We start from the raw sequence: 25,904 nt of genomic DNA, 5'->3' as shown, positions 1-25,904 counted from the left end.
AGGCAGCTGAGAATCATAAGAGTAGTGGCGGTTGAGATGGTATCTACTACAAAAATGACCGTCACCATGGATGTGGTTGTGTGCATATGGGAGTGGGGGACGTGGTGCTGGTGGTGGTGCACAGACAGACTTGCACGGCAATTTCCTGCTGGCAGTGTGACGCAAAGCACAGGAAATGCCAACTCCTGAGTGTGTCATTTTCAAACCATAAAAGACTAAAATTACATATGTGTATGTATGGTGGTGTTTCCTTAAAGGAGGGGGAAGACAGGGCGGGGGCAGGGGAGATACAGAGAAAGACAGAGGGCAGGGGTGGGAGAGAGAAAAAGAATCCACCCTGATGTCTGCTTCCCTGCTGGCCTGTGAAATGTCTCTGCCTGGGAGTTAGGGAAGCAAGCTGGGTAGAGATACATGGTAATAACTGGGTCCAGCATTTGTGGCTGCAGACAGAGAGGCAGTATAAAGGACAGTTGTGGTGGCAGCAGTGACCTGGAACTGTCATCTTCCCAACTATACCCCAGAAACAGCACAGTGGATATTCCCTTGAGTTCAAGTCCATGTTCTACCATTAACAGTTTGAGTGATTTAGGAACTGGATGCTTCTCCTATATGACACTCATTTTTCTCATCCATGAAATCAGGATGGGAGGGAACAATATATAAACTAAATCACCTCCCAAGTGTCTTGGGCTTGGATGTGAAGAATTCGAAGCACTGGACATATCGAGAATGGCAAACAGATTTTCATTTGAATGCCACATTAAAAAGATTCTAAAGCAGTGTCTAGTCTTGTGTGCAGCAGTGCTATAACCCATTAGTGATGCCCTCATAGCTATAGGAGAGTTATATCTGTAAAATGACTGATACGAACCAAAAAAATCTCTTTCCTAGAGCTGTCAGGCTGTAACTCTGATGGAAGACCAAAGACAAACAGCTGAGGGATGGTGAAGGGGCCGATAAGCAAAAGGCCACAGAATAGCATATTCAAAGACCAGAGACCCACTTCTGGTTCCACTCTCCCAGGAGGGAACAGTCTCAGAACTATCCCCACAAGTCCCTTCAGACCTAAAGGGAAGAGGGGGTCAGAGCAAGACTCTTCTTATGTGGAGCAGGAGATGGGTTGGGCTTCTTTCAGCATCCACAAGCCACGGGTCTCAAGCCCATCTATGCACACAATCACGCCTCCTCAGCCCTCGGTCCTGGAACTGCCCATGGACAAGTCCACATGAGGTGTTTGGTGCCTAATTAGAAAGTCCTCCAGAAAAAGTGGTGGTATTAATAGATTGGCTTGACTACACTGGATTTTTCACCACCCCAAGCCTTCCTCTTATCATTTATTCATAAAAGCAAAAAAACAGGGGCAGCTCCATTGGCAGCTGCTGGGGCACCCTCAGAAACAGCAGACAGGAGAATCTGCAAAACCAACACTATGAAGGGACTCGTGGCATTTTTGCTGCAGCTGTAGATGGGCTGGTGCCCGAGCGTACCCACTCACACCTCTTACAAGGCCCAGGTCCAGGCAGAACTTTGCATTTCTGAGGATATTTTCAAGAACCAATACAAGTGCCCAAGAAACACCTTCACTTTACTCAGACAGAATCACAGACGACAGGGAAGACTCAACAGCGTGAAATCCCAGGGGCCAAGAAAATATAGAGAGGAGGGAGGGAGGGATGAAGGGAGGCTTTCTCCTTGTAACCTGACTAGCAAGAGGGCTAGAACTGCAGGGCAAAAGTAACTCTTCAGTGAGCAGAGAAATAAAAGGTACTCACACCTCTCCGGTACGCACAGGCCCACATCCTGAGGTAGAAAGAGGGACTCGGTACTCCCAGTTCTACTGCTTTCTTTCCATGTCCCTCTATCTTGCCTTTGGAGAAGATAAAGGAATTCCCACTTCCCATTATTCTGGAAGAATCAGTATTTTCTGTACGCTGCCCCCTCGCCCATTCCTAAATGGGTGTAACAGTCCCTACCTTGCCAAGTCTCAGGGTTGCTGTGAGGAACTTAAGAGGATAACATTCATGAAAGGGCTTTATAAACTGTGAGTGAGTAAAGGAGCAATGCTACCAAGAGGCTCTGATGGCTGAGGTAGTGTCAGTCCTCCACCCCTCCTGGGGAACTGCTCAAGGCACATCACTTGCGAGAAGGGGCAGCAGAGCCCCACCGAGGTGCATGGAGCCCTGCAAGTGACTTGTGGGGAAGAGCATGATCCCCACCACCTACAGGCATCCCTTGTCATCATCCCAGCTCAGTGTCCTACCTCACACCACAGCAGCCGACCCCTTCTCCATTGCCGGGTCCCAGAAGGGCCTGTCTGCTATTGTTTTCTCAGGGAGAGGAGGTGGAGTTAGTGAACGAGGACCTGAAGACAGGGATTTGATTCTCATTTCTGACACCTACTGGTTGTGTGATCTTGGACAAGTGACCTGACTTGTCTCAAAGTCAACTTCCACACACATCAAATGGGGTAATTATATCCCACTCTGCCCCCCCCAATTGTACATATTTCTTATTTCATAAGAAATTATGGGCACGTTAAGCCCTTTGCAACTTGTTAAACATTGCCTATATACAAGGTATTATTGGTAGCCATAATCAGACATTCTGTAGTGCTTGAAATGAAGTTCAGCATTTTTTTTTTAAATAAAGCATCCATGTTCAATTAGGGTCAAAATACAGGAAATGGCACAAATAAATCCATTATTTATGGCCCTGTGTTCCAGGAAGTAAGAATATGGCTTATGCCTCCTTGGGATAACTCCTGGGGTGGAAATCATAAAATTAACACTACTAACTTACATTCAGGAAGACTTTCATTGCCTTCAAAGCCCAAGATTACACAGGCAGTAAATGGCAGGGCCTGGACTAAGCCCAGTTTTGCAGGATCCTGGTCCAGTGCTTTTTCTACCACAAAGGTGAAAAAGTGGTAGGAATGTTGACATGGAGCATTTGGGCTCCACCCAACAAGGATAGTGTGTCAATTGCCAATCCTCTTTATGGGACTCAAATCAAATGCAAAATTGGCTCAGAGAGTACTTTTAATTTTGCTATTAAAACCAATTCCAACATGTATGAAACAATGCAGAAATGTGAGCTACTTCTCAATTTATTTTCTTTTAAAAATTTCAGAAATTAAAAGAAATTCTAATTTGGTTCATGACTCAGTAAAAAAAAAGTGGAGATAAATGCACACATGCAAGAATGTAGATGTATGGGTTTGTATATATTTCATTTTTAACTCAGTGTTTAATAAGTTAAAGGAATTTAGTTAGGTTTTTAATCAAGACCCCATTTCTGGCAGGAGTTCAAGGGGATAAATTAAGATACCAAGGAGGAAAAAGTTCTGTCCAGGAAGTAAATCTAAAATTGAAACCCATAACTTTAGGCTCCATGTCAGAACTACCACTTATGGTTGAAAAAACAAAGCATCCCTTTTCTTACGAACTGTCTCTTCCTTCCCTCAAGCCCAAGGACTTCGCTGGTGCCTTACCTGACTCTCTCCTCTTCAACCCTCTTCAGGACAGCATCCCGCTGCAAAACCTTCATGATGGTCTCTTGTTCCTCCTCAGTCAGGAAGCTTAAGTCGATCATTTTGAAAAGGGCATGCAAAAATAACAAATGTGGCTTAAAATTTTCAGGGCTAAACAACTAAGACTGCAACCAGGAAGATTAAAAGATGCAAAAATGAACTGACATAATATCGTGTTCAGTTCTGCAGCAAAAGTCTTATTATTTTGGCTCAGCAAAAGTTTTGGGTAACCGATAGCAGAATCTTAAGTGCCCTTTGCCATGAGGAAGTAGTGGTCCGTGGGATGATATTGAGAAGAGGCTCTCAGAAGGACGCTGTATTCCTCATCAGACAGGTCTCTTGTTCCTCCTGTGGCATTACCAGCACGCTCCCTCTCTGGATCAGTCTTAGACTCAGTTTATTCTCCCTCTGCCCTTGTCGTCAACTTGATGAGAAGCGGCAGCATCAGAGCATCACTCACCTGGGGAATCATGAGACAGCAAACACCACACGGTGAGAGGCAGGTCCTACAAGCATTTTTCAATGACCGTGTGAGATTTTTAAATGACCGTGTGAGATGGTCTTTGAGATCAGGGAAACCAGTTCAGCCGGCTTCCTGAGCAAATGGTAAATGGTTCATGCAACGTGCTTCAACCCAATTCCAGATTGCCAAGATGGAGAGCACACAAAAATGCCTGTCAATGTTTAACGATTCACCTGAAAAAAAGGATGATTACAAAAAGGAACTGGTTCTCTCTCTGCAAACTCCTGAGACACTGGGCTAAAAAGTCATGCTAAAGGTTAGTAAGACCAGGGAGATACCATTCTAGTTGTCAAGTAATTATGGGCTAGACACTAGAAATTTTAAATGCTTACCTCTTCACAAGTAAGACCATTCCTCTGTGCTATATATTGCACCATAATAACAGGAGAACTAGTATCAGATAGAAGTAGTTTGCAGAATAATGGCAATTATTATTTTTCATCCAGTCCCACTGCTCACTTTTGCTGGGTCTGGAGGAACCTACCAAGCCTGTCTCCCTTCATTTCTGAGGGGAAAGAACACTTACTTGTATGTGTATATAAACTGGAGGAAAGGAAAAGGCAGAATTTCAAAACACTCCACCATCCAAAGCAAGCATTTTGAGTAGCACCATGGGCAAGAATTCTATTTTCTTTGAAGCATCTTCAACACATATGTAATGGGAAGGGGCTGAGACGTGAAGAATGCCACAGCCAGATGGGACTTCAGAGATTATCTACTCATGGTTGGGGCACTTTTAATAAGTGTGGTGCTGCACATGCAGTAGATACTAAAAGCCATGTGTTTGGTAAATTTTAAAGCAGCCCCATTTAAGAATAGAGTGTGTACACTAGTGAGCAAATTTTATGAATAAATTCCTTGCAAAGTAATACTACTGGGAAGTGTTTTATCTACCACTTGCTGTCTCTAAGCCATTAGGCAAGTTACCCACCACTCTGAGGCTCAGTTTTCTCATTTGTACTAATTTGACATTAGGATGTCCCTCACAAATTATAAGGATTAAATGAAATGGTGAATATAAAATAGCACATCTCTTGCATCCTGTACAAAAAATAGCTACTAAAAATATATTCTATCTTCCTTTCTGGGTTCACACTTTTGTCCCACCCAGCTGAATAAGACCATACTTACTTATATATTTCTTTTTTGTGTTATGTCTCTTTCTGATGTCCCCATGAAGTTTGAACTTCATTAACAGGTAACTGATGACCTTTGTTTTAATTTCCTGTAGCTGTTTGCATATTGCTCATAGTGACTACTAAAATATATACTAAGATGTTATTTCGTTTTCTTTTTTTTTTTTGAGACAGAGTCTCGCTCTGTCACCTGTGCTAGAGTGCCGTGGTGTCAGCTTAGCTCACAGCAACCTCAAACTCCTGGGCTCAAGCAATCCTACTACATCAGCCTCCCGAGTAGCTGGGACTACAGGCATGCTCCTCCATGCCCAGCTCATTTTTCTATATATATTTTTAGCTGTCCATATGATTTCTTTCTATTTTTAGTAGAGACGGGGTCTCGCTCTTGCTCAGCCTGAGCTCAAACCATCCGCCTGCCTCGGCCTCCCAGAGTGCTAGGATTACAGGCGTGAGCCACTGTGCTGGCCCATTTTCTTTTTTAAATGTGGATACATTACTACTTATTTATCCTGAAAACTCCTCATCCTTCAATACAGATCAAAGTTACCACCTACATGAAGCTTTCCCTAACTTCCCTGGCCAGAGTTAAAGCTGCAATTGTTCCCAATTGTTCCTAATTCTTTACTTTCTCCCTGTAACAGAACATACTACCATGTTCCCCCTGAAGTAAACAGAGTATTCATCCCTACCCTCCTGATGTTGGGCTTGGCCTGTGACTTGCTTTGGCCAACGAAATGTCAGCAAACGTAATGCAAGCATAGGCTGTAAATGTGCCTGTGTGGTTTGACTTTGCTTCTCGTGTTCCTGCCATGTGCCATGAGAAGAGCTGGTCCCAGTTATCCACTGCCTCTGCAATCTGGGTCCCAGAAACAGAGACACAAGGACAGACCTGAACTTGACCCACCTGAAGCAGGGCACCCCAGCTGACCTATAGATAGGAAAGCAAGAAATAAATATTTGGTTGTTGGAACCACTGAGGTTTGAGGGTTGTTATACACTTCCTCAGCAGGAACTTGACTGATATGAAAGCTTTCTCCTCTATAACACCCCTCTGCTGCTGTAATTGTCTGCTGTCAGTCTCTCTAACTTGACTGTGAGTCTCTGAATGTGAATAAATGAGTAAATGAATGAATGGACCTAATGCAAATATACAGCATCACCAGGAGATGCCTATCTCAATTCTTCCCTTTGTTTTATTACCAGTAACTTCCTTAGATCTCAAAGACTGGCAGAAAAATGGATTTAAGCCTCATTCTGGGGCCCGTGTTCCCAAAGAGGTCTTACACTGCCATCTGGTTTAATGGGAGATTGTTTCTGAGCTCAAGGAGTGAGGGACAGGAAGAAAACAAAGAAGAAAACAACTTAAGTTGTCCAGCAGTGGTAACTGGCGGGGTTGCTGAAGGAGGAAATGTTGGTTTTCACACCTTCAAGTAGAATTACAAGCTAACCAGAGCTTCTATGTAAAAACTTCTAAGGGTTAAAAGTTCTCCCTAAAAATAGGCTGTTAGGCAGAGGGCAGTATTCTCACTTCACAGACAAAAGAATGAAGGTCTGGAAGCCTTTCCTTCTAATTGAGCCAGGAGTACCCAACCAGCTTGCAGGGGAACCCTCAGAGGGCACCAAGACTCTGCAGTCCAACTCCCAATATCCCAGATGATGTCTAGCAATGCTTCATTCATTCATTTGACAAAGACTGACTGAGAGCCTAGCACTATTCTAAACACTGGAAATGCAGCAATGAATGAGACAGGGAAACTACCTCTCTTTGTGGAGCTTGCATGCCAGTGGGAGAAGATAATGATCAAACTAAACAATAAAAAATAAAATACATTTTTTAAATACTAAATGATTAAATTATATAACATGTTAGGAGGTGATAAGAGCTATGGAAGAAAACAAAGTAGGGGAGGGAGGAGGGGAATAATGTGGAGGGAGTTGGAGTTTTAAGCAGAGTGGTTAGGGTAGGTCTCATCGAGAAGGTGACATCTGAACACAAACGTGACAGAGATGAAGAAATAAGCCATGTAGATATGTGACGGTCCTGAGGTGGGAGTTGTCTGGCATATTCAAGAACAAGGAGGCCAGTGCTGGTACACCAGAGTACCCCAGAAAAACAGGAAGACAGGAGGTCAGAAAGGAAATGGGCCAGACTCTGTTGGCTTTGTAAGGACTGGAAGATTTCTGGCTTCTTCTCTGAGATAGAGCAGTGTTAAGGAAGGACAGACAAAAAGAGAAGGGAATAGATACTGTGTACCTCCTACATGCCTGGACTTTGCTATATCATCTCATACATATTGATAGAAACTTCACAAAGACACTCTAAGGTAGGTTTTATTATCTGTGTTTTTCAAATGAGGAGAGTGAGGCGCAGGCAGCTGTTTGCCACCAAACTTATGTGTGGCGGGACTGGCATTTGCCATTGGCCAGAATAAGCCAACCTGATGCTGACATCTTATTTAATTTTTCCTGCCATGCAGATTCCTCAAACCAGTGAGGGAGAACAAAACTCTTGCCTGCCTGTGAACCCTCATTCTCTGCTGAAGCATAAACTGTGAGGAATGAATTTTGTCCCACAGAATCTCATATTCTCACCAGAGCTACACAGTAATCTCCAAGAGGGAGGGTAGGAGAGAATATACCGATAATTCCCAGGAATTACTGATGTGTTCACGAAAGGAGCCATTCCTGGAGAAAGCAAAAAGTTTGCTCTGCGTTCAGCCCCCCACCCCCAACCTCCACATGCTGCAGGTGATTTCTTCAAAACTCTGATCTGACCAAGCCACATTCCTAGGTGCAAAACCCTTCACCAACTCCCGCCCCCCTACCATTGGCTAAAGGTCAAAATTCTTAGCATAGCCTGTAGGACTCTCCATGAACTAGGACCTGCTTTCCTCTCTAACCTCTTTTCCTTAGGTTCCAGCCATTCTGAACTTTTCTAGTACTTTCTGCTTTTAGGCTTTTGCATATGCTGCTCCTTCCCCTTCCTCTTAGAACACCCTTTCCCAGGTTAATACCTCTTAGACTTGAAGTTTTAGGTCACTTACTGCATAAAAGTCTCCCCTGACACCTCCAGGCCAGGTTAGGTACCCCTCCTGCGTGCTCCATTAGCACCTGACTTCCTCAGTCTCAGTACTCATCACTGTCTCAAATCCCTATTTACTCATGTTTGTTCCACACCAGTTTCTGAGAAAGTCCTGGCTCTCTGAGTGCTTTGTATTCCCAGTACCTGCCACTGTGCCTTGCACATACTAAGCACTCAAGAATCATGGAAATAAATACATAAATAAACAAACAGAGGTGGAAGGGGGTTGCATTTCCCCTTCCCCCTAAACATGAACCTGGCTCTAGGGCCCATAATTGAAAAACCAGGTCCATGTCTCTCATTGGCTTCCAGCTCCGTCTTTCACATCACCTTCAATAAGGTCTGAATAAGTCACATGACTTCTCTAAGTCTCTGTTATCTCATGAGTATGATGAATGAATATATTCTCTTCCTCATGAAGACAACTGTGTGGCTCTGGTGAGAATGGAGGACGCTGTAGAGAACAAATAAGAATAATGAGCAGCAGTAGGACAGCAGCACCAAAGGGAAATTTGAGGGCTCCAAATGTCTATAGAGTGTGCTTAATTCATATTTTCCATGTGTTGGCCCTGCTATGCCACATCTATAAATGCCAATGCTCTTTTTCTTGTCAATTGTCCAAAAGTTAAGCTGGAGAGAGAAACCAAGTCCCCAAACAGTTGGTGCTTGCCTTTGATGGCAGCAAAAAGAACTGGGCTTGCAGCCCTACTCCTAATCATCTTGCCTGACCAAACCCAGGTCAAAGCCTAGTTAACAAAAGGATTTCTTTCCCAGTAGGCTCTGCTGCAAGGAGGGGCCCAGAGAGCATCTTCTCCTTTCCCAGAGAACTATTGTTTTGCCAAAGCCTACTGACCCCAAGGTGGGGAGAAAACTTACATAAGTAGTGACTCTCACATGATGAGGATTTCAGAAGAGAAGCAAACTGTTCTGACAGTCCGAAGACATCAAGAATGAAGGTTTGAAAGAAAAATCTGGGCAGCAGAAGGCAGGCAGTAACAAATATACTTGAGTTGGGGAGAATGATGCTGGACAACAAAAGTCCTGGTTGATGAAAAGGCCCATCCGCAATAGTAACGCTTACAAAAACCATCATGCATAAAAATAAATGCTTTATAAACACCCTAGATCATAGTAGCATTGGAGGATGAATGGAATGATCCACATATGGTTCAGAAGTCAAGGATGGAGCAAGTTGAGTGTGACAATCAGAGAACCTTTGTTTACCTCCCTCCCAGCAGAAAGATCTCCACCCAGTATACAGACTGGGGGTCATCAGACCACACTGCCAGGGCACCGATGCCCAAAGCTGCTAACTGTTCTGCCATGCTGCTTCACTTCTCAGGCTCAACTTTGCACTATGGTTGGACTTGCCCCCTAGACCCACCTGTTGGCGCCATTTCACCCTGCCCTTCGAAATCACAGGTAATGTACTCTCCCTTTCACATAACAACTTACAAGGAAGACAGATCTCATGCTTCCTCCAAGTCATCTCTGTTGAGGGGAAGATAAACTTCCTCCTTCCCTCAACTGTTCCTCACATGATGTTTTCTAAGCCTCCCATGATCTTGATCATTTTTCTCTGGACTGAAAAATGAACGGGTGGTGCTAAGTGCTTTACCCGTATGTGCTTAATCACTCTGACCACCAGGAAGGTAGGTATTCTCCACATAGTGTAGATGAGAAAATTGGGGCTCAAGAAGTTAAATAACTTGCCTAAGGTCGCTCAACCAGAACATGATTTGAACCCAAGGCTTAAGATTCTAAAGCGACTATTTTTACTCTTTCACTGCATCATCTCTCCCTTGACTTCTCAGAGAGACCACACAGCTGAGTAGGGGCAAAAATGAGACTAGAACCCAAGTTCCCTAAATTCTACTTTCTTTATTGTCATTTCCCATGGGCAACATGCAATGGTTCTCAAAGCATGGCATGATCTTCTCTGCATAAATTGTTAGGAACTGGAAAACTAGGAGGACATTTGGGTTTGTTTTATGGATAGACATGGAAAAGAAGACTAGCATGGGACAGAGGGGAAAAGGCACCTGTGTCAACATGCAGGTGTTTATACGTGCCCACTAGCTTCTTAGAATGGTATAGATCCTTGGAACCAGAAACTATTACTAAAATACCCTACTTCATAAATTTAAACTCAATCATAATCTTTTGTTATATGCATACATAGAAATGTATTTATATGAAAAGCAAACTTTGCCCACTCAGTGTTGAGAACAATGCTACATGAATATTTTCTTGTTTCTGTGTCTCAGGACTTTCAGCACTCTATTAAAAAAAACATGTAAATTGCTTGACCTAATGTGTTGCCTAAATTGGGCTTCTTGAAAGGAAATAATTGTCTTGTGAGTGGCTCAAGGTAGCCTCCTCCAAAAATATTAAATGAACCTATGAAGAAGTGAACAAATTAAAGAATATAGATGGAATAAGAAAGAATAAGTTAGTTATCCAGTAATAGATTTCTGTTTTCTTTTTTATAGAGGAAGAACTGAAAATTCAAAATTGACAGGTAACTCAAGATACAAAGCCTTCATTTTTGTGAGGATTATTGTAAAGGTGGAAGCCATTTTTCTGCTTTATTCATTTTCTGCAGGTTGAAGCTGACATAGCAGACAGCTTATGTCTTTAGGAAACTGGCTTGGTGGTCTCAAACTAAGAATGAGGGGGGATGAGGGTAAGAAATACTACTTATGTGTGACAATTTTCCCTACCCCTTAATCTCATATTCAAACCCAAGGATAATGTCTCTGGGTTTCTGGAAAAGTTCACCTTCCACAATTCCTTGGCCTCAAGTTTAAACTTATGGTACTCATAAAAATCAAACATTTTGACTAAGCCCCAACCAAGGGCAAGATAATGGGCCATGTGAGGAGACAGCATCACACACAACTAACCCTCATACAAGTACTATGTCAACTGGCAATAAAGGAGGCACAAACTGAGTGTCAGGTAGGCTGCAGGGATTCGAAGGAGATAAAATGAGGTGAGCCTTGAAGGCTGAGTTGGAGAAGGAGGTGGGCAAGAGCACTGGGCTGTGAAACCATAAGAAGTTCAAAGGAAGACTGGTAACTGGAGTGCAGGGTATAAATGGGGAAAGTGACTGGGGTCTGACCCCAAGAAGCCTGAAATGTCAAGGGAAGAAATTTGAACCTGAATTTTTCATGTCTTTCACTCTTGATAAACATGCTAGAACCAACACTTTAATCTGTATGTTTTTGATATATCAGGATTCCAAGAGACAAAAACAGTGAAGAAAGAAAGGAGCTAGGGAAATGGGCAGCTGAAAGTTCATTTAAAACTTCACACCTGGGCTGAAAATTCACCTCTAGAAAAGAGATGGCAGTCTACAAAAGGGATGACTTAACTTTGGCAACATATCAAGAAAGAGCTTTTAAGATACAGTAGCAGCCGGGAGAGGTGGCTCGCTCCTGTAATCCTAGCACTCTGGGAGGCCAAGGCGGGAGGATCATTTGAGCTCAAGAGTTCGAGACCAGCCTGAGCAAGAGCGAGACCCTATCTCTACCAAAAAAAAATAGAAAGAAATTAGCTGGACAACTAAAACTATATAGAAAATATTAGCCAGGCATGGTGGCGCATGCCTGTAGTCCCAGCTACTCAGGAGGCTGAGGCAGAAGGGTTGCTGTGAGCTAAGCTGATGCCACGGCACTCTAGCCCAGGCAACAAAGTGAGATTCTGTTGCAAAAGAAAAAGAAAAAAAGATACGGTAGGACAGGGCTCATCTGCCATTGCATGGAGCTGCTATAAAAGCCACCACATTCATGGGCTCTTATTGATTATATAGCTTGGGAAGCACTAGGAGTTTTGCCTAAGTTCCAAATGCCAGAGAGAAACTTTCTCTCTCCTTGGAATGGCAGCATCCACCACAAACCCAGATCTCATGCCTAGAACAGGGTAAGTTGCATGCCCCCAAAGTTCTGAGAGGGTATGCAGGCCCTGCCCTCAGAGAGTTCACGTTCTGCAGAGGAGGACAGACATGCAACAAGCCCAAGAAGTCCTACAAAGCAGTAGAGCAGAGGGCTCTAAAACTTTTAACTGAGGGTGGAGCAAATGTAGTCTTGAGGGGCCAGGGAAGCCTTCCTTGAGGAAATACAATCTCTGTCAGCTGCACACTCTACAGTGACATCTCAGTTGGCACTGCTAACATTTCAATTATATTCAGGATTGCTTCAGTAAAACAGCAGTATTCAAAATCTGGCTGATCAGCAGCAGATTCCCAGACATTGCTCAAGACCTACTGAACCAAAGTCTTCAGGGCTGACGTCCAGTAATCTGCATTTTCTGAAATGTTCCCACATGATGTGGATATTTGGCCAACTTTGGGAATCACAGTTATAAAGGATTCCCAATAGGTCAGAAATGGCTGATGACTGGCTAAAGAGCACAGCACTTAGTCGAAGTTAAACACATTCATCTGTATATCAATTGTTTTTCAGCTATGACAAGAGCAAACACAAGAAATGAAATAACAGCCGAATCATAGAGTCATGACTAGTTCTTTGTGTGGATGAGGAATCTGAGACAGAGATGGATTAGTCCAATTGCTCAAGTTCACACAACTGCCTAATGTTAGAGGTAGGACACCCAGGGGAGATCTCCTTTATCTTCCAGGACACATACAATTTCAATATAATAAGGATTGGTGAATGGGCTAATAAATACTTTGGGCTGCATTTCCCAGCAACCTTGAAATCAGCACACTGATAACAGCAGGAATTACTGATGAATTCTAGATTTAATTATTTTCTAGGTTTCAGATTCAAAGGAAGGGAGTGGAGGAACAAGCTGATTTATTAACTAGGCTGGAATTAAATCCAGAATTGTAAAGTTAACTGAACTGTAGCCATCACCATCTCAGACTTTAAAAGAACTACAGAAATCCTCACTTTTGGAACAACCATGTACATTCCTACCCAGCCTGAGGGTGAAGGACTCTCCCCAGTGCACTAACCTGGGAGTTCTCCAAACTGGCTGTACATTAGCATTACCTGAAAAGCTTTTTAAAAAAAATACCAATGCCCAGGTCTCTTCATCCTCTCCTCTCCCCAGTGATTCTGATTTAACTGGTCTGGGGTGAGACCCCATCTAGGATTTTTTTTAAAGGGGCCCAGTGATTATAATGTGCAGCCAGAATTAAGATCACTGAACTAACTTTTCCTCTCCCCCTCAACCCTGGCCCCTGCTCAAATCCAGGACCCAGGGGTAAAGCAAGCAATGTACCCAGAGCACAAAATATAAGGAGGCAAGGTCATGTAAGCTCAGCACCCTGCATCTGCAACCCCTGAAAGGGGGTGCCTCCTTAAGAGTGAGGCACCTGGGGCACATAATTTAAGGAGACACTGGCTCGCAGGGTGCCACAAGTATAGCATCAGCACTTGCATGACCTCATTTCCAAAGATTTTGTGCACTAGGCACCTCGCCTGCCCCACCCTAATCCTAGCCCTGCTCAAATACCTCTGGTCAGGCCATCAATTGCCCCAAAGGTACATCAAGTTCCTATTGTGAGCAAGATTTTCCTTGATCCTCTCCATCCTCTAACGAGACACTTGTTTTGAACCTGATACAGGTTAGTAATGTCTACCGCATCCATTTTCTATACCTCTGACATACAAGGTTGCTGTGATGTAGTAGAACACTCTGGTTTTGGAGTCAAAAGATAATTGAAAGGGGATTTATCTTTTCTGTGCTCTTTGGCAGTTCCCCTAAGGGCTCTGGTTTGTTTCCTCATCTGTACCATGTGGGCAGCAAATCTGCCTTATAGGGTTACTGTGAGGATGACGTTAGGCTGGTTAAGTGAAACAGTCTAGGACATAGTAAGTGCTCCATAAATACCTGTTGGCAATAAATCTCCAACATTTCATTAACTCAATCACCTTTCCACACCTCCTTGAAATTGGAGTATTGCTGCTGCTGCCTCTCCTATTTACCTCACTAGGCTGTCTCCTATCCTTGAACCTCTGACATCGTTTTAAGGAGGAGTCAAATTCTTAGTTTTTGAAAGCACACATACTCCCACGCACACTGCAGAGGCCTCTGAGAAGATAAAAAATCTTCTAAATTTGAGATGGGGGATTGGTAGTACAGAGGTCAGGTAGGAGGATCTCATTCTTAAGTTACCAAGAATTCTCTTAAATCTTCCCATCTTAGCCTTGCACCCCAGCTTCAGAAAATCAAAAGCCACAGGTCTGATGTCTTGGTCTCGGGTTCTGCATTAACAGCCTTCCTCTAATTCTGCTTCCTCCAGTAGTGGGCAAAGAGGCTTTGACAGCCTGTGTCTCTAGCATCTAGCAGGGTGCCTGGCACATAGCAGGTGCCTCATTTATAGATAAATGGAGAGAAAAAGGGGATTAAAGGGGATTAAGAGGGACAAGCAAGGCAATTCAACAGAATAGAGCAAAGCCAAGGAAGGTTATCAGGGTGGTACAAAAAAAAGTTTGACAAATTATCTTTCATAAATGTATTTGTTAATTCTGTGATAAGCAAAATAATGGTCCTCCAAAGATGTTTACATCCTAATCCTTGGACCTGTGGATGTGTTACTTTACATGGTTTAAAAAAAAAACAACTTTGTAGATGTCATTAAGTTAAGGATCTGGTGATGGGAGATTATCCTAGATTATAAAGATAGGATGTAATCCTATCCAATGAAATCACAAGGGTCCTTATAAGAAGGAAGCAGGACAATCATAAAGAGAGAGGAAATGTGAGGATGAAAATGTTGGAGTGATGTGTCTTAAAGACGAAGAATGCAGGCAGCCTCAAGTAGCTGGAAAAGGCAAGGAAACAGACTCTTCTCTAGAGCCTTTAGAAAGAACTCAGCTCTGCTGACCCCTTGATGTCCAGCCTGTAAGATCCATTTCAGACTTCTCATTTCTAGAACTATAAGATAATAAATTTGTGTTGTTTTAAGCCACTAAATTTGTTACAGCAGTAATAGGAAACTATTACACAGTCTGAGGACAGATAAAGTTTCTTATTGATCTCTGAATCCCCTTCTTGCTTCTTGGAACCCAGGAGACTAACTACAACCATAAGTAACTCTGAGGTGGTACCTTTGATGCTTTGTTCTCCCCACCCTATAAGCCAATCATTGCCAGGTTCAATTGACTGAACCTCTGCACTCTCACTCCAATTCCACTCTCTCTTCTTTTCTATGAGTCATGTAGGGGATTGTAATTGTCTCTGAATATGGCTTCTTTCATTCCTGGGTCTCTCTCCCTTCTGTCTACCATATACAATCCAGCCAGATTTGTATTCCAAAGTATCACTTTGATTATGCCATACCTTGACTTAAAAACCCTCCCTGGCACTTCTCTGAGGGCAGAGTAAGTCCAAATTCCTTACCCTAGTACTGACATCCTTCTCATCCAAGCTCCCTATCCAATCTTCTTTCCCACGGGCCCCTTCCTTTCCCTTGGACTACAGCCAAACCACCCCTCATATTTCACCTCTACAGTATCATCACCAGACATTTGTTCATGCTGTTCTCTCCACATGGAAAGTCTTCCCCTTATATTTGCACACATGAAACCTTACCTATCACTCAAGTCCTGGCTTAAATGACCCCTCTTCTGTGAAGCTCCTGCAGCCCATTTGCCCTCAACAAATACCACTACCACAAGCTTACAGTATTACCTCTTTCACTGAGCTCTCATAACACTTACCTGTACATCTCTCATCTGAAGTAGGAAAGAGCCCAGTCTCTAAAGTCACATAGACTTGGATACAATGTGACCCTTGTATAAGTTACTTAACTTTTCTGAGCCTCAGGCTTCTCATCTGTAAAAGAGCACCATACATATCTTACTAGGTTGTTGAGAAGATGAAAGCTTATATATAGGTACCTAACACAGTAACTATACAATAATTAATACATTAATATTACTGTAACTTATATATACATTAAATTCCCACTTCTAGACTCTTTAAGGGAAGGATTCCCCTTAAAGAAAAAGGAAATGTCCACTTTATTTTTTAGCCACATAGTAGTGAAAAAAAAAAACCAAAAAACTTTTTTTTTTTTTTTTTTTTGAGACAGAGTCTCACTCTGTCACCCTGGGTAGAGTGCTGTAGCATCAGCCTAGCTCACAGCAACTTTGAACTCCTGGGCTCAAGCGATCCTCCTGCCTCAGCCTTCCAAGTAGCTGGGACTACAGGTGTGTGCCACCACACCCAGCTAATTTTTTCTATTTTTAGTAGAGACAGGGTCTCACTCTTGCTCAGGCTGGTCTCAAACTCCTGACCTCAAGGGATCTTCCCGCCTTGGCCTCCCAGAGTGCTAGGATTACAGGCATGAGCCATCTCACTTAGCCAGAAAAAAAATCCTTTTAAATACTAAATAAGTTACTGAAGTGTTGGGAGCATCTCTTTAGGCTTCCTGCCCTGTGTAGACTAAGGATGGTTCATCTTTAGACATCTCAGAGAGCAGGGGAGAAGCACACTGGATCTCTCTCTGATCATCAGCGCTAGACAGAATTCTTAAGATGGAAACTTCGCAAGACCCACTCTCTTTGGTTAATGCCTCTTAACTACTATGTATCCCAACTCACAGTAATAAAGTAACAAACAAGTATTATTTTCATTAGCATAAGTTATACATTGTTATTTTAATGTCATTGAGTTCTGGCTCAGACAACTATTGTTCCAGAGCTGAGGGGGCAAAGTTCACCTTTATTCTATGCTGTGGATCCTCCTTCATTCCTCGGTTGTGTATGCAACAGAATTAGCTTCCTTTAAAGGCATTCTTTAAACCACTTTTATGCTATAGGAGAAACTTGGCCTTTTTTTTCCTCCATCTAGTTGGCAGTTCCATGAAAGAGAAAGAACATAAGATTGAAAGTCACAAGATCTGGTTTGAAATCTGGTCACCCACTTACTAATTCAGTGACCATGAACGTAGCACTTACCTAGGAGTCAGTTTGCTCATCTCTAAACTTGGAACTAACCACTGCCTACCAGTGAGTAGTCACTACAAGGAACCAATGAGTCCATGTATAGGAAGATATTTTGTAAAGTGTACTACATTATACAATGATTTTTATCCATTCACCTTCTAACACAGCACTATCTCCAAGCAGACACCCAGAAGTTTGGATAAGAGGAAGCATTCACAGGGCACTCCAGAAGAAATGAAGAATGCTTTCACTTCACCTGCCACCATATAATTCCTGAGACACAACGGGGAGTAGTTTTCTACTTGTAGATGCCAAATAACCACAGGCATGCTCCCCTTGAAAGAGTCTTAAGGAATATCTGACTTGATATGTATAAAGTCCTAGGAGGTGATATTCCTGAGTAAAAGATGCCATTACATGGTAGGGTAACTACCATATAATTAGTTAGCATCACCTCTGCCCAGGTATCATGCTAGACTCTTTAGATACAAGAAGTCTCTGAACCTTCAAAATCTAATCATTCTTCAAGGTAGTTGTCATACTCCAGAAGGACCTTCGCTATGTCTGAGAAGGTAGGAGAATGACCAGTCATATCTAAAACTGCATTTAACATTAATATTAAGTATCAAAACAAGCAGCAACCATCCCAGCCCCAGTTTCTCCAAACTCCAGTACCCTTATTTATTTCCCATGCCAGCCTGACTCGGACTCAGTACAATGCTTCACAGAAAGATAAAAGCCCTAATGAATAAATTTCATAAAACATTCAGCTGATCATTTGGAGAAAAACAGCTGGAGCTAACCTTAGGAATTCCACTAATTCCCCCTACCACATGGCCTAAAAATAGCCAAAAAGCATTTCTAGCTAGTGATGGCCTTTCCTTTAAAGGAAATAATATGCAAAAAGGCATGCAGGGGTCAATTAGCCCAAACCATGCAGTCCCCATGATAAATCCTTGGCCAAATGTTCCTATGAGAATCTGCCTTCAAAAGGTCAACACTGAAACTTCCTTATGAAGGATCTCTCCCCTCCCCACCCTACTCCCCACTGTATAAAGACATAGGGTATCAGCCACTAATTCCCTGTGTGGCCACGAGTAGCTCATCTCCCCTTCCTTGGCCTCAGTTTCCACATAAAGTGCTTGGCTGAGCTCTAAAGTCTTCTCTCAGGGTAGGACTCCCCAGGAGATACAGGCAATGGCTTCTCACTGCCTTCAGGGTAAAAGTCAACCCCCTCAGTGCTATATTAGCCCCTCCAGATCTGCAACCTGAATTCCTCTCTATTTCACCCTATACAGTACCTTGAAGTTCGTAAACTCACCTCTCACACCTCTGTGCCTTTGGGACATGGAGCTCCCTCCATCTGCTAGACCCTTCCCCAGCTGCTTAAACTCCTAGCCATATTTTGAGACACAGTCCGGGTGTCACCTTCTTTGGGAAGATGAGTCTAGCCCCTTTCTCACAAGTGGGGTTAGAGTCTCACAGGACTCTGCATTATCTAGCAATTGTCTGTTTACTTATCTGTCTCCTTTACCAGCCTGAGCTCTCCTTAAGGATAGAGATACCACATCTATCTCCTGTGTCCTCCCAGCACCGGACCTGTGCCTGCCATTCAATGTTTGGTGATATCATACCAAATTCCACCAAAGCACCACATTCATTTTATAGTGTTATTCAAAAAGACTGGAAATTTATTTATTTATTTCAAGAAATGTTGTCTCTATTCAAAAAATGAGAAAGAAAATTATCTCCAAGCCTTTGCCTTATTAGGCAAATATATAGCTGTTCAGATTTATGACATAATCTTTATAGAGATGAAAAATATACATTTGTCCCTGAGAAATATCTCTTTAAACCAACTGAACCACAGTTCTTAAAATGGCAATTCAAAGTTAGAAATGATGTCCAACTTGGTGGTTTTTGTTCTTTTACCAAGAGAAAGGAAAATCTCCAAAAGGGATAAATTATACACTAAGCTTTCTGAAAATTCTCGACCAAGCCCTGGGAAATCAAATGAAAAGCAGCGAGAAAGATACCATTTGGTTGAATTTATGGTAAAAAAAAAAAAAAAAAAAAAAAAAAAAGTATGTGATCTTGTACAGAAAATCAGAGTGCCTTATTAACTACTAATAACATTAAAAGATATGCACATGTATTATAGAAGATGAAAAACTAAATTAATGCAATTAATTGGTAGTATTTCAACTTGATCAAAGAGTTAGACAAGAAACAGACATTTAATCTTCCTCCAGTACCTTTTTCCATCTTCACACACATTATCTCTACACCATAAGGCAAACCAACAAAGTAGGCACTACCATCTGCAATTTACAGATGAGGAAACTGAGGTTCATGGAGGTTAAAGAGACTCGCCTAAACCCATATTGTTTCTAAGCAACAGAATCAGAATTTGAACCCAGGTCTACCTAGATTAAAGTTCTGTCCCCCACACTAGGAAGAGCAGCAGTAAAAGTGGAAGAAAGGGCCAGGTACACAGCACCCTGTGAAGGAACTCTAAGATACAAAGAGGAGCTGGGGTCTCCCACAAACCCCTGCACACCCAAAATACTGAGCTTTGCAAGACAGAATGTTGTTAAACTTGACGTGTAATGCAACCAGCTACAAAAGGATTTTTATTCTTTATGTGATCCCAGTTTAGCAGCATATATAAATAAATTCTTAACATGTGGAGAGCAGGCAGGAAGAATGACTTTGCAGCATCAGCAAATCTATTTTTCCTAAATCCCAGGAACAACAAAAATTCTTGCACTGATCTGGCAAAGAGCTTTATGATATTAGTCAACTTTAAAATGCCTCTAAAGTCAAACACAAATGATCATTGACACTTCATTAGTCAGGGTCAGCCTGTGCCCTGCCTAGAGGAGCAGTTGAAGATCTGGGTTTTGGTCCTTGCTCTGCCACTAGTAATTGAAACCCTTGGTTTCACTCACCTCTCTGGGTGACCTTGCCTGTAAAATGAGGCATTTGGACTCTGATCTCTCTGGTACCTTACAGTTGCTTTTTTCCTCATGGGCATAAACTCGAATGACAAAATGAAGGCCACCACCAAACTAGCTGAGGGAGAAAGAGATGTAGAGGCAGACTATCAGAGAAAAATGTCATCCTGCTGCCCATTGCAAAATCCCTTTTTAGAAACTAAATATTTTTCATAAGACATAGGTACAGTGAAGGAGGATAATTAGGAAAATAGGACATAAAGACTGATAAAAGTCTTCCTTGCATTCTTTCTGTCCTTCCTTCCTTCCTAAGAGTATCCTCTGTTTGGGAATAGGCTGGGCACAATGGATATAACTATTTAGTAAGACCTGGTTCCTGTTAAGATTTTGGCTCACAGCAACAAGAGCTTCCATTTGTACAACATTAAGGGTTTACACTGTACTCTTCACAACAACCTTACGAGGTAGGTAGGCAGAGCAGGTAGGAATAAGTATCATCATAATCTCCCTTTTACAGATATGAAAACTTAGGTTCAGCAAAGTCAAGTGGCTTATCCAAGGTCACACAGGTGTTAAGTAACAGAGGTGGGAAGAGGACACATTTGCAAAGGAGGAGAAGCACTAAAGAGGACGGCTGCTATGGTTTGGACATTTGTCTCCTCCAAACCTCATGAACTTCAATTCCCAATGTTGGAGGTGGCATCTAATGGGAGGTATTTGGGTCATGAGGGTAGATCCCTCATGAATAGATTGATTCCTTCCCTCAGGGAGTGAGTGAGTTCTCACTCTATTAGTTCCCTCCAGAGCTGGTTGTTAAAAAGAGCCAGGCGCCCCCCACCTTGCTTCCTCTCTTGCCATGTAATCTCCGCACAGCCAGCTCTGCATCTGCCTTCCACCATGAATGGAAGCAGCCTGAGGCCCTCACCGAATGCAGATGCCCAGTCTTGAACATTCCAGTCATCAGAATCATGAGCCAAATACACCTTTTTTCTTTATAAGTTACCCAGCCTCAGTAATTCCTTTATAGTAACACAAAATGGACTAAGACAATGGGGTGTATTTAAGTGTCAGCTGTGTGATTAGAGAGGAAGTAAAGAGATCAGGGCAAAAACTAGGAAGAAGTGAGACACGAGCTGAGCTCTGGACAGGGGAAAGTGTTAAACAGATCACATGCCATGAATACAATGCAGAAGACAGTATAGTATTACTTTGAGGAGGGTGGAGCATAGAAAAACAAAAGGATGTCTATATTTATACATACACAAAAGTGCATTGTCTTTCATTTAAGAAGTGGACATTCTTTAGCCACCATCAGTAATCAGCATGTATGTGCTCTGATTATTTTTTTCCAGGAGCAGAGATGGGTGGCCCCCAGCCTTCCTTTTTCCTTGGCACTTACAGTGGGTATCAGTGAGAGGGCTCACATGGGGTTAAGGGTACGTGATCTCTACCACTGAGCTAAGGTGAAAACCCCTGACCTTGGCATTCTTGGCCATTACTGAAACTATCTGAGCTAAGCGGCCTTCTAGTCAAGGTATTCCTCTCTGTGAGTGTGACTAATCACATGCTTGTACAGCAAACCTGCCTTTCCAGGCTGCATTCATTGCTAAAAAGGCTCAAGAATGTAATTAATGAGCAACCTGGACCTGCTTCTGAGGGATGGAGGGAGAGGAGGTGAATGCTGGGAAAGACTTCAAGGTGATGACAGAGCATCAGAATTACAGAAGGGCTTCTTGAAACAGGCCCAGGCTCTACATACTAAACAGAATGGGATTTAAGCCACAAAGAAAAAAAAAAAACAGGAATTGGGAGACTGTGGAATCAGGTGGAGATCCTTAAGAAGGGAGCCTTCAGACACAAAGAGGAGTGAAAATTAAGTTAAACCACAGACCTGTTTTTCATAAAACTTACATGATAGGAAACCCAAGGTTTATTATTAGCAGAATTACAGGTCTTACTTCTTACTAGTGAGATTTTAGTCAACCCTCCAGAATTCTGAGTCCAATTTTATTTCATCAGGTAACAGTTCAAACAATACCTATTTCATCAAGTGTTCTGAGATAAAATTTACAGGTTTAGGTCCTTTTGTTACGACACAGGCATTACAGATTCTGTGGCAAACGTATTTTGCTGTTACTCTGTAAACCTGTCTTGCTCTTGCTCTGCAAACCTATCTTGTCCTTTCTCAATAAACTTTGTTTCATGCTTTAAAAAAATTTCTAGGAGGCTGAGCGCGGTGGCTCATGCCTGTAATCCTAGCACTCTGGGAGGCCAAGGCAGGAGGATGGCTCGAGGTCAGAAGTTCGAGACCAGCCTGAGCAAGAGTGAGACCCCGTCTCTACTAAAAATAGAAAGAAATTATCTGGCCAACTAAAAAATATATATATAGAAAAAATTAGCTGGGCACGGTGGTGCATGCCTGTAGTCCCAGCTACTCAGGAGGCTGAGGTAGAAGGATTGTTTAAGCCCAGGAGTTTGAGGTTGCTGTGAGCTAGGCTGACACCACGGCACTCTAGTCCAGGCAACAGAGCAAGACTGTCTCAAAAAAAAAAAAAAATTTACAAATATAAATCACACAATATGGGATAATGATAAGATTAAACAATTTTCCCTCACCCCCATCTCCCAAGCAACTTGCAAGCAGCAGGGATAGGGTAGAGGCAAGGACTATTTGACGGTGTTACCCAGGAAGTGCTTTTGGAGTTTGGATCTGAAGCCAAAAGTGATACTTTCTACCAAAGGGAATTTAAACCTTCTCTTCCATCACATCAGTACCCAGTATTAATTGCAGAGCAAATGCAATGACCAAAGAAAAACAGAACTCCCAAGTTGGAAAGCAGAACCCAGCATCTTTTCAAACATTCTGGCATCTTGAGCAGCTCATCAGAAGGCAGCAACACCTTCTGTAGACATCCACCAATGAAGACTTAGGTTTGAACAAATGCCTAATAACGTTTAAGTTTAGCGAGGAGGAACAGTATAGACACATGCATACTCATGCGTGCACGCGCACTATCTAAAATATAGAACAGAATCTATATGCATATACTATTTTTTTGTTCTTTCTTTTTTTTTTTTTTTGAGACAGAGTCTCTCTCTATTGCCCAGGGTTGGAGTGCTGTGGCATCAGCTTAGCTCACAACCACCTCAAACTCCTGGGCTCAAGTGATCCTCCTGCCTCAACTTCCCAAGTAGTAGGGACTACAGGTACACACCACCATGCCCAGGTAATTTTTCTATTTTTAGTTGCCCGGCTAATTTTTTTTTCTATTTTTAGTAGAGATTGGGGTCTCATTCTTGCTCTGGCTGGTCTCAAACTCCTGAGCTTAGGCAATCCTCCTGCCTCAGCCTCCCAGAGTGCTAGGCTTACAGGCATGAGCCACTGCACCCTGCCGATATGCATATACTATACTATAAGTAGTATATACAACTATACATGTAAACACTATTACATTTAGTTCTGAGTCATTTACAACCAATTTACAAAATCCTGAGAACTCCTCATCCTATTATTATATAGAGAAACCTGGGCTGAGTGGTTGCCAAATGACTATAAAACCAGGATCCTAGTGCCCAAGTAGTGAGTTAAATCAGGCAACTCTCCCCCATGGAAGAATGTTCTAACAAGGCTTATTTTGGTTTAAACGTAGTTGTTTATTCGTAGGGGGTAGCAGGATTATATGTAAAGTTATTGCTGTTGCTACTGTTTCTATGAAGATCCACCATGCTGGAACACACAAGCTATCTCACCAAATCCTCAGTCCAACACTGTAAGGAAAGTGCCATTATCCAAGAGAGCAGAATCAAGGGTGTCCAAATAGGGACAGAAGAGATCAAACTCTCACTCTTCGCTGATGATATGATGTTGTATCTGGAAAACCCCAAGGACTCAACCAAGAGACTCCTGGAATTGATTAATGAATTCAGTAAAGTCTCAGGTTACAAAATCAATACACACAAATCAGAAGCATTCATATATGCCAATAACATTCAATCGGAGAACCAAATTAAGGACTCAATACCTTTCAAAATAGCAACAAAGAAAATAAAATATCTAGGAATATATTTAACTAAAGAGGTAAAGGACCTCTATAAAGAGAACTATGAAACACTAAGGAAGGAAATTGCAGAACACGTAAATAGGTGGAAATCCATACCATGCTCATGGATTGGAAGAATTAACATTGTTAAACTGTCTATACTACCCAAAGTAATCTATAGATTCAATGCAATTCCTATTAAATTACCAACATCATTTTTCACAGATTTAGAAAAAATAATTATACACTTTGTATGGAATCAGAGAAGACCCCGTATAGCAAAAGCAATTTTAAGCAATAAAAACAAAATGGGAGGTATTGATTTGCCAGACTTCAAACTATACTACAAAGCTGTGGTTCTTAAAACTGCTTGGTATTGGCACAAGGGCAGGGACACAGACCAGTGGAACAGAACAGAAAACCCAAATATAAAACCATCCTCATATAGCCATCTAATCTTTGACAAAATGGACAAAAACATACTCTGGGGACAAGAATCCCTATTCAATAAATGGTGCTGGGAAAACTGGATAGCCACATGTAGAAGACTGAAACAGGACCCACAGATTTCACCTCTCACAAAAATCAAATCACGGTGGATAACAGATTTAAACCTTAAATGGGAAACGATTAGAATTCTAGAAGAAAATGTAGGAAAGACTCTTACAGACATTGGTCTAGGCAAAGAATTTATGAAGAAAACCCCTAAGGCAATCACAGCAACAACAAAAATAAATGAATGGGACCTGATTAAATTAAAAAAGCTTCTGCACAGCCAAAGAAACAGTCACGAAAATAAACAGCCTACAGAATGGGAAAAAATTTTCACATACTACACATCAGATAAAAGACTGATAACAAGAATCTATTTAGAACTCAGGAAAATCAGCAAGAAAAAATCAAACAATCCTATCAAAAAATGGGCAAATGACATGAATAGAAATTTTTCAAAAGAAGATATGAGAATGGCTAAAAAACGTATGAAAAAATGCTCAACATCCCTAATCATCAGGGAAATGCAAATCAAAACCACAATGAGATACCACTTAGCTCCAGTGAGAATGGCCTTTATCAAAAAATCCCAAAACAACACATGCTGGCGTGGATGCGGAGAGACAGGAACACTCATACACTGCTGGTGGGAATGCAAACTAGTGCAACCCCTATGGAAAGCAATATGGAGATACCTTAAACAGATTCAAGTAGACCTACCATTTGATCCAGCAATCCCATTATTGGGCATATACCCAGAAGAACAAAAGTCATTCTTTAACAAAGACACCTGTACCCGAATGTTTATAGCAGCACAATTCACAATTGCAAAGATGTGGAAACAACCCAAGTGCCCATCAATCCACGAATGGATTAGTAAACTGTGGTATATGTATACCATGGAGTACTACTCAGCTATAAGAAATAACGATGATACGACATCTCTTTGGTTCTCCTGGAGAGAGCTGGAACCCATTATATTAAGTGAAGTATCCAAAGAATGGAAAACCAAGCATCACATGTACTCACCAGAAAACTGGTTTCCCTGATCATCACCTAAATGCACATCGGGGAAGGATACCAATTGGATATCAGACTGAGATAGGGGGTGGGGGGAGGGGATGAGTGTATGCCTACATGATGAGTGCATTGCACACCCTCTGGGGAATGGTCATGCTTGAAGGTGCTGACTCGGGGAGGTGGGTGGGGGGAGGGGATGGA

The 25,904-nt window shown here is 42.2% G+C and overlaps 1 protein-coding gene across 9 annotated transcripts in view; it reads right to left on the bottom strand.

The window, feature by feature from the left end:
* SYTL2 (synaptotagmin like 2) overlaps window positions 1-25,904 on the bottom strand; it is a 102,294-nt gene that overhangs the window by 52,986 nt on the left and 23,404 nt on the right. For 8 of the 9 annotated variants that reach the window (XM_045557208.1, XM_045557209.1, XM_045557213.1 and 5 more), the window contains exon 2: window positions 3,491-3,989. In XM_045557208.1, coding sequence (XP_045413164.1) covers window positions 3,491-3,591 — 101 coding nt within the window. In that variant the 5' untranslated portion in view covers window positions 3,592-3,989. Of the gene's footprint in view, window positions 1-3,490; window positions 4,051-25,904 lie in introns of those variants that run through there. The other variant, XM_045557211.1, reaches the window with a different exon arrangement.

This window comes from Lemur catta, chromosome 7 (genome assembly GCF_020740605.2).
Source record: "Lemur catta isolate mLemCat1 chromosome 7, mLemCat1.pri, whole genome shotgun sequence".
Classification (NCBI taxonomy): domain Eukaryota; kingdom Metazoa; phylum Chordata; class Mammalia; order Primates; family Lemuridae; genus Lemur; species Lemur catta.
Note: the sequence above shows the minus strand (reverse complement) of the source record. Positions and strands in the feature narration are given on the sequence as shown.